Source organism: Lolium perenne, chromosome 2 (assembly GCF_019359855.2).
Source record: "Lolium perenne isolate Kyuss_39 chromosome 2, Kyuss_2.0, whole genome shotgun sequence".
Classification (NCBI taxonomy): Eukaryota; Viridiplantae; Streptophyta; class Magnoliopsida; order Poales; family Poaceae; genus Lolium; species Lolium perenne.
Window position 1 is genome coordinate 7,513,613 of NC_067245.2, and position 15,713 is coordinate 7,529,325.

The 15,713-nt window shown below is 42.3% G+C and overlaps 2 protein-coding genes across 2 annotated transcripts; both read right to left on the bottom strand.

Annotated features, from left to right (window-relative positions):
• Positions 1–170: 170 nt before the first annotated feature.
• On the bottom strand, positions 171–5,731 carry LOC127331043 (phosphoglycerate mutase-like protein 1). The gene is made up of 10 exons (XM_051357120.2): positions 5,377–5,731; positions 4,374–4,435; positions 4,166–4,273; positions 3,159–3,238; positions 2,107–2,269; positions 1,800–1,874; positions 1,619–1,707; positions 918–1,037; positions 668–712; positions 171–526 (listed from the first exon to the last, which is right to left on the bottom strand). The coding sequence occupies exons 1-10, from the start codon at positions 5,528–5,530 to the stop codon at positions 412–414; spliced, it is 1,011 nt and encodes a 336-aa protein (XP_051213080.1). The 5' UTR covers positions 5,531–5,731; the 3' UTR covers positions 171–411.
• A 367-nt stretch (positions 5,732–6,098) lies between these two features.
• Positions 6,099–11,193, bottom strand: LOC127331045 (phosphoglycerate mutase-like protein 1). The gene is made up of 11 exons (XM_071825843.1): positions 11,157–11,193; positions 11,086–11,119; positions 9,952–10,013; positions 9,756–9,863; positions 9,181–9,260; positions 8,319–8,481; positions 7,920–7,994; positions 7,741–7,829; positions 7,079–7,198; positions 6,710–6,754; positions 6,099–6,625 (listed from the first exon to the last, which is right to left on the bottom strand). Exons 3-11 carry the CDS (start codon positions 10,009–10,011, stop codon positions 6,514–6,516), a joined length of 852 nt encoding a protein of 283 aa, XP_071681944.1. The 5' UTR covers positions 10,012–10,013; positions 11,086–11,119; positions 11,157–11,193; the 3' UTR covers positions 6,099–6,513.
• Between the last annotated feature and the right edge of the window lie 4,520 nt (positions 11,194–15,713).

Here is a 15,713-nt window from a genome sequence, read left to right on the forward strand (position 1 = left end):
GTTGATTGGGAAAATAGTGGCCAACATATTAAAATGTGTCTGGGAAGTCTTTATCTCTGAATTGTGGAATGAAGTAGGACAAATAAATCGGGGCAAAATCAAGATATTTTAAAAATAGTAATAGGAAATCTGATCTTGATTACCTAAGCCAATAAAAGCCACAGAACAAGTCACAGAAAGCTGGTCCTCGTTCAAAAAGAGGGCTACATGTATAAATCATCCTTATTCACATCAATTTAGATACGTGTTCAGACAACAAATTATATAGTAACAAACATCCTACTTCAGAGCTACAGACAGTAAGCCCTATCTGTAGATGTTGCTAATCACTTATATTTCAGAGTTAACCATTGTCAGTCAGAGCTGGGGGAAGACAAAGGAATCAAAGACGTCCATGCGCTCGCAACTGTCTCAGTTCTTTCTAGCTTCCTCGACGCGCTTCTCGTCCACGACATCGCTAGGAAGGTCAAGTCCAGCCGGTATCTTCCCTGGGAAATTGCATGTAGGGGTACCTGATCCAAGCATACTGCAGCGGTGCAACCCAGATTCACGTTATAAAGAAGGACAAGCAGATCTCAAAAAAAAAAAAAAAAAAAAAAAAAAAAAAACACAAAACAAAACAAAACATCAACCGCAAAGTGATCATTGAAGAGAAACAAGAGCTGACCTTCTGTCGACCAACACCATCGACCGGAGCTCACAGTTGTTAAAGCTGTATTTAACCGAGTAAAAGTTAGTCACATGCTCCTGTGATGAATGGAATCAACCATGCTTTGAACATTTTAGTGCCTAGTGCAGGATAAAAGTAGTCCGAACAGTGTCATAACTCTATCTAGTCATGTTATCCGCAACAAAAGTTTGCAGTATATGATGAGTTGGTTGATTAGCTCATAATTACCAAGGAAAAAAGTACTTACTGCTTGCCCAGTTCCTCTGCTACGGTTGGATGACACTCTTTACCATACATGTTTAAGGTGTGATATAAGAAACCACTGTGGCTGACAATAGCTATCTCTTTCTCTTCTCTTGTCCATAACCTGCAAGCACAATCAAGAATAATTTAATTTAATCCGGCTACCAAAATAAAATTACTGGTCGACTCAATGAGTTATCTAATCTGGGGTTTATCTTTCTCAATACATGCTACACAAAAGTGCTCCAACATCTAGGACTAACTAGTGTCAAATAAGTCACCTGATGCTGAGTCGCTGGTATATGAGAAACAAGCGAAGCATTGTTGCAAGGACAGAAGGTATATCTGATGCAGTGCACAATCCTTCACCACCGGTTCTAGTTTTCCTCTAAATCATGGAAGTGCTGAATTAAGATTATATGGTCAGCTTCTGCCTTCCAGTCCATAAATGGAAATGAAGGGGCTAATAACATAATTCGCTAGGAAGATGGACCCCTGTGAGGACGGGCCAGTGGTGAATGAATTGCTTGTTTGGATGAACAAATTGTTTTGAGTGACACAGAAAGGAGAACCAAAAGTGACATACGAAGTGCAGATGAATATTATTAAGGTACTTGTGTTCCATGGCCACATAACTAAGTCATTCAGATTGTACTTTCAAGTCATTAATGAGAAGGAAGTAATCATCTTAGAAAGGAAAATTACCAATCAATAAACTTCATGCCCCTAGCAGCAACAGACTCATTTGCCTCTCTGACATCTGGTTTCCAAAGAACATCTTCATCATTCTCTATCTGTGAAAGGCATGAGCACACATGTATTATAACACCATTGCAACAGTATCCCATGAAACTGTTCTCATGTATTAGCAATACTAGGTACTTGCCAAGGAAAAATCAATGGCCGGAAAAAGAGTATGGTATTTTGTGATGCTGCTCCTCTTATCACAGGGATGAACACCCTGCATTTGGAAGAAAAAAATTTAAATATTTGTCAACAGAGCATTACTGATACGGGAGAAGCAGAGACAAAGTAAGCTGACTAAGTTATACTAACAACTGTGAGAATAGCCTATTGTAGTTAATATTTAATACTAACCAATGTAAATGAGAAAGTAAATGATGATAAATTATTATGTATTTTGTAACAAACAATTGTTGATGTGTTATTTGTGTTCTTCGTGAGGGAAATACCATGTGCTCCCTGCAGGCCTCAACTGCTAGAAACGGTGGGCAGTTCAAACTTGAAATCGCTTGCCGTCCACTCTGTCCAGCACCTTCTACCATTAATGGTGATGCACCTATTCCATCAGTATAGTTCCCACCACCAAAGACCCCCACTGCAGTTTGCATAGTCCTGTCAGAATAGTTGTAATATACTGTGAGGCTCATTTAGTAATTACATACTGCTGCAATGCACTGTCATAATACATCATGCCTTAGCACATGAATTCCGATAATAACATATACTAGATAAGCAGAGTTGAGTAGCTATTGACATGAGGGGCATGACTCACAGTCTAAATGAGAGCTGGGTCTGAATTTTATCTGTTCTAGATTCTATGCAAATGTGTCATGTAAGACATGCAGCAAGAACTGCAGACAGCAAGCATATCAGCTAGTGTACAAAGAAAACCAAACCTAAGCTCTGATGGATCGTTGCAGGAAAAAGTCAAGATTCTGTGCAAGGATGTACATCACGTCTCATAATTTCACTCCAATCATGAAACAATTGCTGCACGGTTCTGACTGTTAACTGCAAAATCCTCTTCTGACTGAAACCGTGTTTTGGTATGAACTGCAAATAACTGAGTGTGTATAATAGTACTATAATTCCGTTGTACAACTGATAGACTTGGGGCACAAGAAATTACTGATATTATAGAGGAAATGCTTTACAGAATAATGAAATTAACAGGCCTTTCTAATAACATCTTTAAAGAAATACAAATAACATATTCAGTTCAAGAAAATATAGCTATGAAGAATAACCCAGTCTAGGTTTAAGAGCTACAGAAAAAACATTACCGCTTTACCGTGTGATTTTTCCATTAAAAAGATTGGCAAGGAGGCAACACTGTACAACTATTTACATTGGCAAGGTTTAAGAGCTACAATTTATACTAGTAGCTGAAAGACTGAGATGATATATTCTTGAAAGAGCATCAATGCAATGCCAGCACTGGGAGAACACAATAACACTGAAAATATATGTACAAGAAGATCAGAAGGTCAAGGAAAACTACCTCAGTAGAGGGGAAGTAATAACCAACTCAATCTTTTTTGCTAGTCCACATTTTGCCACATGCTGTCGCAGGCAATCAACCTACAAGTGCATGTAAATCAACATCAATGGAACTTCGAAATGCCACATAAAAAAAGAGTGGCATTTCAAATCAACATTATGTGGCAGTGCCAGAAAAGAATTCAGTGCAGACAAACACTTCGAGATGAACATGAAAAATAACTGGCTCACAACCATAAGGCATCCTGAGACCTCACTGTTACATGTATTCACTAAAGGCAACTCAACATCATCGAACAAAAGGTGGTGCCGTTGCACTTTGATGCAACTAGGGATAGAACTAATATATTTTGTCAGAGGTTGATGCCAACACATGGGGCTTCTTTTGTTTAAGAACCATGTGAAGTACTAAAAACATACGATTTTGCATATAAAATGGCTGGTACGCAGGCAAAGATTCCGTTAGGATGGAAATAGTATTCTCCAGCATGTAGAAAAAAATACTGAACAATGGCAGAGCTGCCACAATTGCATCTGGCCGAAGATGTTACCACCAGGATAAAGGTTGAACATCATAAATGAGAATTTGCTGAACGAATCTGAGTATGCAACACGTAATTACAGATCAAAATGAACTTTATCACTAATGCAGCAGACATGATGCCACAGTCATAAACTATATTAACGGTTGACAATATTCTAGCATGGACGTGCTTGATACTACCATGCGCACAACACATGCCAGCAAAACATAGGCTACCATCCAATCCCGTGCCAATGAACGGCAAATGCGACGAAACTAATATTGTAACTGAGAGCACTTGTGCTTCCAATTGCAATGATCATGTCAACAAAAGACAAGAGGCACTGCCATCTTAATAAATATTTCACAAAGAGTAGCAGAACCACAATTTGCACCCTTTGTGAGTAGAACTGATGAGGCCAAGGGCGGTGACTGGACGGCATACAGGGATCATGAACTTGCGAAAAGGAAACACGTAGACTTACTTGGCTCCAGCCCAACGGGGTAAGCTGCGCATCAAGCAGCTCCTCTGACATGTACGCGTTGTAATCCTTCTCGCCCGCCACATTGTGGATGCCCTGGGCATGCCTGACCTGCACAGATAAATTGGTTACAATTAATCAGATTGGCCACTACCTGCATCTTTTGCTGCAGGTTCGTTCACCAAAGGAATCGAGAAGGTCGTCGTGGTACCAGGTGTATGGTCTTGGAGCGGTGCAGGGGGTACAGGGCAGTGCCGGCGCCTGCCTCCATCTCTGCACAGGATAAGGCTGTGTTTGGTAGCAAAGTATTTTGAAGTTTTTGGGAAATACTGTAGTTTTCTGAATGACTGCAGTTTAGAATACTTTGATGTGTTTGGGAGTTATGAAAAACTATGGTATTAATACTGAATTATCCTAGAAACTATGGTTTTTTTTTTAAGTATTAAAAAATCAACTCGTGACCTCTTTTTCCTGAAACGGAGAAAGCTAGAAAATCAATTAGAACGCCGTGCAAATACAGCCGCAGACTCGTTGTACACTCCACGAGCATGAGCTGTAGCCTACAAAGAAACATGCACCCATCGTTCCTAGTTCAATGCATGATTGCATGCAATATGCTGCCTCTGATGCATTTTTTTCATCTACGCCTCACAAGTCACTCCAGTCCATTGTTCTACACAGACATATCTCAAGTGCTTTGCTTGAAGCATTATCATCATTAGTTTGCTACACATTTACTTGAGTTTTCATGTAGTACTATATGACGTTCACAACTCCCATCAGTTGATCCAATGTACAGCAAAACAGCATGCCCCCAACCGCTTTGTAGTTTTTGCCCAAACCGAGAAATGCTATAGTATCACAAAACTGCAGTATTCCTCGTCAATGCACTGAAATACTTCAGTTTTGAGAAAACTTCATTACCAAACTAGGCCTAAATGAATTGCTACATGATTAGACTATCGTATCGATCGTTCAAAGCATGTTGAAGGAGATGGGCGGTAAAAGTTGAGCTCCGTAAATAACAAGCGCATGTGTGGGCGAAACCATAGAAAAGGAGGGGGGCTTGTGGACTGGCGGAGGTAGGTATAGATGGTAGCGCGAGATCTGGTGCTCTGGGGAGTGGAGGGAGAGGGAGATTGGAGAAAAGACCGCACCTTTCAGGTGGATTGATTAACGCGCGGGGAGAAAAGAGTGGAGTGCGGCGGCCGTACCTGATGTTGAGTAGGAGCAGCGAAGGGGAGCGTAGCGGCGGCGGCGGGAAACGGCGGAGGAGGATGAAGCGGCGGGCGAGCCTGAGGGGGAGGCACGGAGGTGGAGGCGGGTGGCCGGGGCGGTGGTGGCAAAAGCAGCAGGGGGAGTAGGCATCTCGACTCGGGGCGGTGGTGCTTCCTTAATTTATTCGCGCTCGCTCGTCACATGGACAAATCGGAACCTCGTCTCGACGACCATACCGTGCCCACACTTCCAGTTCCAACTTCGTCTTCCTCCTTTTGATCGCTTTCCCAGTCAGATTTTATCGCAGCCTCCACATCCTTCCATCGCAGAGAAGGCGAAAACCTCCATCGCATCGCTAGCCATCAGATTCTTCTTCCTTCTCGTTACTCCATTTGGATAGTGAACCGAGGCATAGCCCGGTGGTTGGGATGGGCTGATGCATCCCCGCCCGTCCAGGTTCGAGTCTCCGCACTCGCAATTTGGTGTCGTACACACAATCACTTCTAGTAAAATCACAGCGCTTTGGGTTTCTTCCCCTTAAAGCCAAACATTTTTTTTTATTTTTTATTTTTTTTTTTTTTTTTTTTTTTTTTTTTACTCCATTTGGATATCGCCATGTGCTCAATTGCCGAGTCTGTCTGCAACTGCCAACTGGTTGGCCGGTAAACCAGCAATGACGCACGAGGATGGCATCCTGCCGAATATCCGTGGAACCACCTGACGTCGAATCCTTTCTATTTCCTCTATTTATTTATTTTGCATTACACACCCGAGAACACATCCACATGTCGCTTCTACCGCATACTCCACCGACCAATTCGCTACCTCATCTCATGACAGTACGATTCGCCCTTAAAACCGGCGTAAAACAATCACAAACACTTTGGCCGACCACGACAGTCTTCCTTCAGAAGGAGGATACATACGAATGACTTTTATTCCCAGAAATTTGGGTACGTGTTCAGGCAAAAATAACAATAACAAATTGTGTCGACTTTGTCCTTCCCCTGACCCCTATCTCAACCCCCCTCTCCCCTCCCATCAAATTTGCCCAACTCCGCCTTCAGAGCTACAGACAACAAGTCCTATCCGTAGATGCTGCTTATCTTCACTTCACTTTCAGTCGTGCGGTTTCAAACTTGACCATTCTCGGCGTGCTTCTTGTCCGCGACATCGCTAGGCAGGTCAAGTCCGGCCGGTATCTTCCCAGGGAAATTGCATGTAGGGGTGTCTGATCCAAGCATGCTGCAGCGTTGCAAAGTAGATCCACGTTACAGAAAGGCAAAGCATCAATGGCAATCTGATCACTGAGGCAAACCAAGAACTAACCTTCTGTCGACCAGCACCATTGACCGGAGCTCACAGTTGTTAAAGCTGTATATAACCAAGTCAAAGTTAGCCGCATGCTCTTGTGATGATGGAATCAACCATGGTTTGAACATTTTAGGGTCTAACACGATAGTGCAAGATAAAGTTCTCTGAACAGTACCATAATTCTATCTGGTCATGTTATCTCAAGATGAAGAATAAAAAAAAAAAATTTATACAGCAAGAAAAACTAGTCCAATTTTTTTACACTTGTATATGGTTTCAAGTTCTAATGCCTACATTTTGCAAATATCATGCTCACAGCAACAAAAGTTTGCAGAATATGATGGGGTTGATTAGTTGACAATTACCAACGAAAAAAACACTTACTGCTTGCCCAGTTCCTCTGCTACGGTTGGATGGCACTCTTTACCATACTTGTTTAAGGTGTGAAATAAGAAACCACTATGGGTGACAATAGCTATCTCTTTCTCTTCTCTTGTCCATAACCTGCAAGCACATTCAAGGATATTTTAATTTAATCCAGCTGCCAAAATAAAGTTACCAAGTCATCTAATCTCAGGTTTGTCTTTCTCAATATATGCTACACATGAATGCTCCATCATGTAGGATGTCTCGCTCAGTAATAACTCACTGGGTATATGAGAAACGAGCAAGCAGAGCAATCACAATCCCTCACCACCAATTATAGTTTTTCTCTAGAACATGCAATAGGGGTTGATGCAGATAAAGTAAGCTATATGGTAAGTTTCTGCTTCCAATCCATACAGAAAGGCAAATAACACAATTGGCTAGGAAGACCAACTCCAGTTAGGCCAGCGGAGGGGTCAATAAATTACATGGGTGAACAAACTGTTTTGAACGACATAGAAAGGAGAACTAGAAGTGATATATGATATAGAAAGGAGAACTATAAGTGAATATTATTGAGGTACTTATGTTTCATGTTCATATAGTCGCTCATTAGGCTTGTATTGTATTTTCAAGGCATTAATGAGAATGAACTAAGCAATCTTAGGAAGGAAAATTACCAGTCAATGAACTTCATGCCCCTAGCAGCAACAGACTCATTTTCTTCTCTGACATCAGGTACCCAGAGAACATCTTCATCATTCTCTATCTGCAAAGAGAACATGCACGTATATTAAAGCACCATTGTGGCACTGTCTAAGGTAACTGTTGTCATGAACTAGCAACACTAGATACTTACCAAGGAAAAATCAATGGCAGGAAAGAGAGTACGGTATTTTGTTATGCTGCTCCTCTTGTCACAGGGATGAACACCCTGCATTTCAAATCAAATAAAAAAATGAAACATTATGAATATTTCTCAACAGAGCATTGCTGATATGGGAGAAGCAGAGGCATACAGCTTCTCAAATGAGGGTATTTCGCTGATATGGGAGAAGCAGAGAGATACAACATCTCAAAAGGGACAGAGGGAGTCAAAAGTAAGCTGAATAAGTTATATTGTACCAACTGTGAACAGCCTACTCTAGTTAATATTTTATACAACCAACGTAAAATGAAAACACAAAAAATGACGGCATTATGTATTTTATAGCAAACAATTCTTGTGTTATTTGTGTTCATCGTGAGAGGGAAATACCAAGTGCTCCCTGCAGGCCTCAACTGCAAGAAATGGCGGACAGTTTGAACTTGAAATCGCTGGACGTCCACTGTGTCCAGCACCTTCTACCATTAATGGTGATGCACTTGCTCCATCAGCATAGTTTCCACCACCAAAGACTCCCACTGCAGTTTGCATAGTCCTGTGAGAATAGTTCAAGTAAAATAGTGTGAGGTTCATTTAGTAATTACATACTATACTGTAATGCACTGTCGTGTTATATCATGCCTTAGCAATTAGCATAGCTGATAACCATGTATACTAGAATTTGTTTGTACTAGGTTCTTTGCACATTGGTCATGTACGACATGTAGCAAATTGCAGACATAAAGGCTATCTGTTAGTACATAAGAAAAACAACCCTAAACTCTGTTTGGACCATTGTAGGGAAAGTAAAGATTATGTGCAAGAATGTACAGCAGGTATCATAATTTTACTCCAACCATGAAGCCATTGCTGCAATGGACTAACTCCAAACAAGCTGCCAAGTTGAGCTTGCTCTTCTGACTGAGGCCATGTTTCAGTATACACAGCTAATAACTGAATGTGTATGATAAAACTGCAATTCCATGGTACAACTAATAGATTCATGACGCAAGCAATAACTGAGTATTATAGTGGAGATGCTTTACAGAATACTGACATAATTTATGGGCCTTTCTAATAACATGTTTTTTCAAAGATAAGTAACATGTTCAGTTCAAGAAAATATAGTTAGGAAGATCAACATAGTCTTGGTTTAAGCAGAGCTCAAAAAATTCTCAAACCATAAAACGCTTATAAAAAATCCGGAACACTGAAAATATGTATAAGAAGATCAGAAGTTCATGGGAAACAATACCTCAGTAGAGGCGAAACAATAACCAACTCAACTTTTTTTGCTAGTCCACATTTTGTCACATGCTCTCGCAGGCAATCAACCTACAAATTCATGTAAATCAACATAAATGGAACTTGAAAATGCCACATGAAAAATTGAGTGACATTTCGAATCAAAATTTTGTATCAGGGCCATAAAGGAACTCACTGCAGGGCCATAAAAATTAATTGACGCAAACTTGTTTGTATCTAGATGCGTTTTAGTGTGTAGATACATGCAAATCTAAACAAATCTGCATCAACTAATTTGAACGGGGGGATACTATTTTACTATGGATGTGCTTGAATACGAGCACAACACACATGGTGAAATAGAGGTTACCATCCAACCCTGTGACAATGAATGGCAAAGGCGAAGGAATGGTAAAGGGCTTTTCTAACGTGCTTAGAGAGCATTTGTGCGTCCATTTGCAATGCTCGTGTTAACATCACAGAGTCACTGATGCCTCAAATATTTGATAAAAAAGTATGCTAGCAGTGGTGATTGAAATGCGTGGGGATTTATTCACAAAAAAAAAAAGAAACAAGAAATCTTACTTGGCTCCAGCCCAAAGGGGTAAGCTGGGCATCAAGCAGCGCAGGTGACATGTAGGCGCTATGATCCTTCTCGCCTTCCACATTGTGAACACCCTGAGCATGCCTGACCTGCATTCGTTCGTTACAGTTGATGAGGCGCAACATTCTTTGTATCTTTGGTACAGGTTTGTCACAAATAACTGAGGAAGTGTAGTACCAGGTATATGGTTTTGCATCGGTGCACAGGATACAGAGCAGTGCTAGCACTGGCCTCCATTTCTGCCCAAGAAGAAATAGAATATGTTATACTACTATTATTCATTGACCAACTAGACAAAACACCAAGAGTGTAAAGAGACGGTTGAATTTGTTGCGACATGTAGTTTCAAAACTTAGCAATGTCCTAGAGAATGAAATTTCCACAAGGTAGGAATGTTCATGCATCGGCACGGGTTTGAAGCAACGGAAGAATTACATGGCAAAAAGCACATGAGCTGAATTGGAAGTATTCAAGTATGAAGTACTCCATCCGTTCCCAAATATAGGACGTTTTGGCAATTCAAATTGAAGTGCTGCCAAAACGTCTTATAAAAAGGAACTACTACAGGGGGTATCTCTTATTAAAAAAAAAAAACTTGTACAGAGGGTGTAATCCCGATCGGATCCAGAAAAGCAGGCAGTGATCCGGATGGGCGAAGCGATTTCCTCTGGGATTAATCGGGCAACTATAACCTACAAAAAAAACCATGAACGTGTTCACAAAACTACATCTTTGTTATGTTATTCGTCCGTTCCGGAGGAGACGATTTCTTCGGTGTAATGTAATTGAAATCTCTGTTGCATCTGGAATAGTATACTATATTAGAATGCGCGTCAACGTCGGTCCTTACAAGTATGGAGAGGAGATCTAACGATGGCTGCTATGATTCCATTAAAAATAATAAAAATGGTACTTTTGAAGTGTATGGAAAAGACGATCCGCCAAAGGGAAGAAAGGGAAAGAGACGAGGATAAAGCACAGGGCGGTTAACCGGAAAATATCCGTGTGGTGTGTGTGTGTGTGTGGCGGAGATACGCTGGCGGTAGATCTGGTACCGTGTACCGACGAAAAGGTAGGGAAGGGGCGACGCCACCACCTAGGATCGAGGAGGAGGTAGCGAGCATTCAGATTGACAAATGACAACTAACCCTTGAGTTCACCAAATCCAAGAGGAAGAAGACAATCGCTCGATGTTTCCACGGAGTGAGCGAGTGAGGGAGAAGAGGCCACAGCATTCGGTTCACCGTTCGGTTCGATTGATAAACGGGAGAACAAGAAGAAGAGGATTGGCGTGCGTGCGGCCGGCCGTACCTGAGTCGGAGTAGGAGGAGCAGCGAAGGCGTCTGCGGCGGCGGAGGATCCGTCCGACGGATGCAGCGGCAGCGGCGGCGGAGGGAGAGGTAGTGTGGAGATGTAGGCGGATGGCCGGTTGCCGTGGTGGTGGTGGTACAAGTAGCAACAGTGGGAGCACGCGCGTCCACCCGTGTCGCTTTGGCTTAATTTATTGGGTACGAGGCATGGATGTCAGATGCAAATTGGATCTTGCCTCGACGGAGGCTTTGCGGTCCCGAATTGGTCTTCTTCCTCCTCCATGATCGCTTTCTCCTCCTTGATTGCTTTCCGCCTCCCTGCCGACCACCTTTCCGCATCGCCGTTGTATTTGCTTTGCCGGAAGACGAGCGCGCGTCGCCGTCGTTCGGCATCAGCTGGCCACCTCCTTGCCACTTGGATATTTCCGTGTGTACACTCTGCCTAATTGCATTGCCGTGCTACACCAGGCTCTAGCTGGTTTCGGGAGTAAACCGAGAGCATCTTCAACAGGATTCAAAACAATAATAATAAAACTAACTTTTATGCCACGAATAGAGATTTTGGTGCACTGGAATCTCGTTTTCTAAAAAAAAACAAAAATCATAATTGTGAAAAAGACTTTTGGGTTGAGATTTTGCATGATTGTAAACTACATCACTCACAATCTCCAGAATTATTTTTACATTTTTTAGTAAATTGTAAAAAACGTTTCTTACTCTTTTTTTTAATAGCGAAAGCATTTGACATCAATAACCAAAACCACTTTTCGGCATGAAAGCCTAAAAAAAAGCTTCAATAAATAGTAGATGATGTATCCCCTAAAATGTGACCTATATTTTACATCGTGCCCTAAAAAAATGTTTCTTGTGCGGCAAATTTGGGAAACCAACCGGCTGCCCTATCACATACTTCGGCCACGCGCAACCCAACAATCGCATGGAACTTTTCTCTTCTCCCTCTCATGCAGCACGTCCACCGATTTGCCTAATTAACATGAGTATACCATAATAGGTACTCGATATTATTAACCATGGTGCGGATCCAAGAAGGGTCGTATGAAGCCCATGAGGTCCAAGAACAGTTCAAGACTAGAAACTAGATTAAATTAAGTATTAGCCAAATTAGGTAATCCGACATATGTTTATTGCAACAGACCCGGAGATGAACTCTGAGACCCAACACACTATATAAGGGCTAGTAGGAGCCACCGGGGAGGGCATCAAAATATTTCTAACACCACGCATTATTGCAAACCCTAAATTCAGTACAATCTCGGTGACTTTAGCCTACAATCTATTTTTTTCGTCAGATACTTAGTTTATCTGACAAGTGTTCGAAACCACCAGCTCTCTCCCTTTCCTGAAAACCCATGGGCATTGTCGAGATTAACCCTCGTCACTCATCCCGGCGCTCCATTCTCCCTCCAAACACCTTGAAATCACGTATGCCTTGGGCCGGTAAAGGTTTGTCGGCGCTCACCCGCTCGCCCACGCCGCTGCGTTGAATCTACATATTTCGACCCTTCCTCGCCCCTCCGACTTTCATGATGGTCGTTGTATCACCGCTGCCCGCCCATCTCCGACGATTAGCGGTTGTTGCAACCCCATGTAACCGCCGGTGAGCCACAACTCCTTGCCAAGCTCGCGGTTCTCAATCAGCACAGGGCCGCCAGATTTGGCTGCATACCCCACTCCCCTTCGGCCCCTACTCCACCCTTGCCTCCTTTCCATGGTCTCCAACGAACTCTATCGGCTAAAATTGAGCTTGGTGTCTGGCGCTCGACGCCGTCAGATCCGCCTCTCTCCCTCCACACAATCGGACATCAATGCCAGGTCCCCTATTTTACATCATCTAGCATTTGGTGATGCCCTATTTACATCATCTGATAAGCCGGTGCCATAAATCCAAAAATTAATGACCTAAAACCAGTTTTTAAGTAGTGTACTACCTCCATACCGGATTAATGGGCAATTACGCATTTTGAGAAACAAGTTTGACTACTAATTTGGTCAACAAAATATGAGATATATGCCACAAAAATTATACAGTTAGATTCGTATTCAAAAAATGTTTTCACTAATATATTTTTTGTGATATATATCTTATATTTTATTGATCAAAATAGTAGCCAAAATTATTTCTCGAAATACGTAATTGACCATTAATCCGGTACGAAGGTAGTACTGTATCATACTTGCTGGAGATCTCACGCCGGCGCACCCACGATGCGAGGCCGAGTCAGAGGATGGGCGACTGGCATCCTCCTGCCTGCCGAATATCCATCCCCGCTCCGTATCCGGCCCAGAATTTCTAGGGGCTAGCTGAGGATGCCATGCTGCAGAATATCCACGTTGCCAGTTCCTATGGGCCATGGCTGCAGAGAGTGGGAGTGGCAATCAACAAAGCTTGTTTGACCGAAATACCAATCACCGATCGGGCTTCCTTCTCAGCGTGTAGTAAACTAATCGCGATTTTAAACTTCATTATCTCAGCGGTAGCCTGCATCCAACCATCCATCCATTCAGGATTCCAGGTCCGGCAACCGGATTCACGATACTTGTTTGGTGCCTTTCTAGAGATAGTTTTGGATCAGTCGCTGATCAAGGATTATCCTCGGCGTCTTGCCGTCCATCCCACTCTTCACAGCTGTCTCCGAGTTGCTCTTTTTTAGCGGACTGATAATCGTAAGAGCATCTCTAGCAGACCTCATAAAAATGATCAAACCGTTATAACAACAAACTCAGCGAAATAGGCCATTTGAAATTATCCGACACTTAATTTTCCTAAAAGGGCAACACCCACGACCATTGTATTACCAATTTCAACGGCCTAGTGGTAGAGCCGGAAACGAAGAAAGAGGGGTGCTAACAAAGTGTGTGCAAAATTTCTACTAGATTTGCTACCAAAAATCAGCATGGTAGAAGTTCATTAATACTCACACAAACATGAATAGCTAATTTGAGAAAATTAGTGAACAAAAAAGACAAATCATTACAATATGTAGAAATACCATCATGATATAATGAGGCCGCAATTGGCCGGCGCTTCATCATACAGAACAAACATCTCAAATATGAATGAGAAATGATATAGAAGCTGAACTCAATAATATTTTTGCAAAATCCCTCCATCCTAGCAATTATCATAATTTTTCGAGAATGATTTTCAGAATTATTAGAATAATTTAGTTAAAATCAAAGCGTGATCTTCTAGAATTGGTCGTAGAGAGACAGTCGTGAGCAACCAAAGCGTGGTCTTCATTTTTCCCGATGCCTTGCTCACCCAAAGTTTCTTCCAAATTTTGGAAGTATTTGATACGACTAGCGACGATCCTTGTCCAATCTTACTGCGGTCGATGGCCACCCATTCAGATCTGGTGTGATACTCCGAGCACACTACGTAGTCTCCAGAATGAGTCCTCGCCTCCGTGACGACTGATAGGCACCTAAAGGATCTGGACCGCAACATCTTCCTGAAAAATAGCGTGAATGAGTTCCACATCCCATTCATTTGTTTCACTACTCATCAACGTATCCACAACAGTCTGATCTGGCAGCAAAGAAACCAGGGCCGTAGGGTATAAGGAGGCACATCTGATATCCACTTGTCGGTTAGAATCCTAATTTTCTTTCCATCACCGTTACCACATCGGACCCCGTCCTTCAGTAATTGCATTCCAAGTATATGAAGAGGATTGAGGCTTTGGAGCATCCTAGAAATTGCAGTCAGTGAAATATCGGCCCTTTAAGACCCTTGCATAGAGAGAGGAAGGATCCATCAGCAAACGCCAACAATGACGGCCTAGCATAGCTTGGTTAAACAGTTCCAAATCACAAAACCCTAGTCCTCGCAAATTCTTTGGTGTTGAAAGCCACTCCTAGGATTTCCAATGGAGTTTTTTTTCTTGCCTTTCTCTGTCTCCACCACTGATTTGCAATTGATCGTCCCATGGAGTCACAAGTGGAGACCCGGGTCTTGCGGGCCGTCCGGCCGGTGTTGTCAATGGCCTTCTTATTTTTGGACAAAATTCTTCATAGCTGGTCCCTTGAGTTTTTTGTCAAACTAGTCACAATGGAAAGTATCATACACTAGTATCATATGCACATGATACTAGTTTATGATACTACCTCCATAATGCATAGTATCATAAGATAATATCATAGTATCATCATATTTAATGTTTTGTAGAATCTCAATGCAAATTTGTGTACATGATGTGTTTATCATTAAGTTTTCTAGTTTTACGTGCTATGATACGGTATCATATTGGTGCGCCACATCAGATTTTTGCCAACATGGCATGCATAATACTACTTATGATACTCTCATTGTGCCTAATCTCAGGATGGTGCTGCATCTAAGGTAGAACGCTGCCCCTGAACTGGTCTATGTTGGCAGTTGGGAAATTTTAGCTCCCGCGTAATTCTTCCGCCACTAGATTTGTTGAATTCCGGCCAAATTTCAGCCGGTTTTGATCGAGAGGCTCATCTTCGGCCGATTTGGTTGGTGCGGTGCGGACGGACCGACGGCCCGGACCCCGCCGAAATGGGGGCCCATATCAGGTACCTTGTACGTATAGGGCAGAACAGAAGGAAAAAAAAAGGAAAAAAAGAATGGTCCATCTACCA

Excerpts from the sequence above, each read along its gene's own strand:
- LOC127331043 (XM_051357120.2), bottom strand. The coding sequence starts at position 5,530 with ATGCCTACTCCCCCTGCTGCTTTTGCCACCACCGCCCCGGCCACCCGC. Across the intron at positions 3,239-4,165 it reads CCCCGTTGGGCTGGAGCCAA|GTTGATTGCCTGCGACAGCA; the intron begins GTAAGTCTACGT and ends ATGCACTTGTAG. Across the intron at positions 713-917 it reads GCAGAGGAACTGGGCAAGCA|CTTTAACAACTGTGAGCTCC; the intron begins GTAAGTACTTTT and ends GGTTAAATACAG.
- LOC127331045 (XM_071825843.1), bottom strand. The coding sequence starts at position 10,011 with ATGGAGGCCAGTGCTAGCACTGCTCTGTATCCTGTGCACCGATGCAAA. Across the intron at positions 9,261-9,755 it reads CCCCTTTGGGCTGGAGCCAA|GTTGATTGCCTGCGAGAGCA; the intron begins GTAAGATTTCTT and ends ATGAATTTGTAG. Across the intron at positions 6,755-7,078 it reads GCAGAGGAACTGGGCAAGCA|CTTTAACAACTGTGAGCTCC; the intron begins GTAAGTGTTTTT and ends GGTTATATACAG.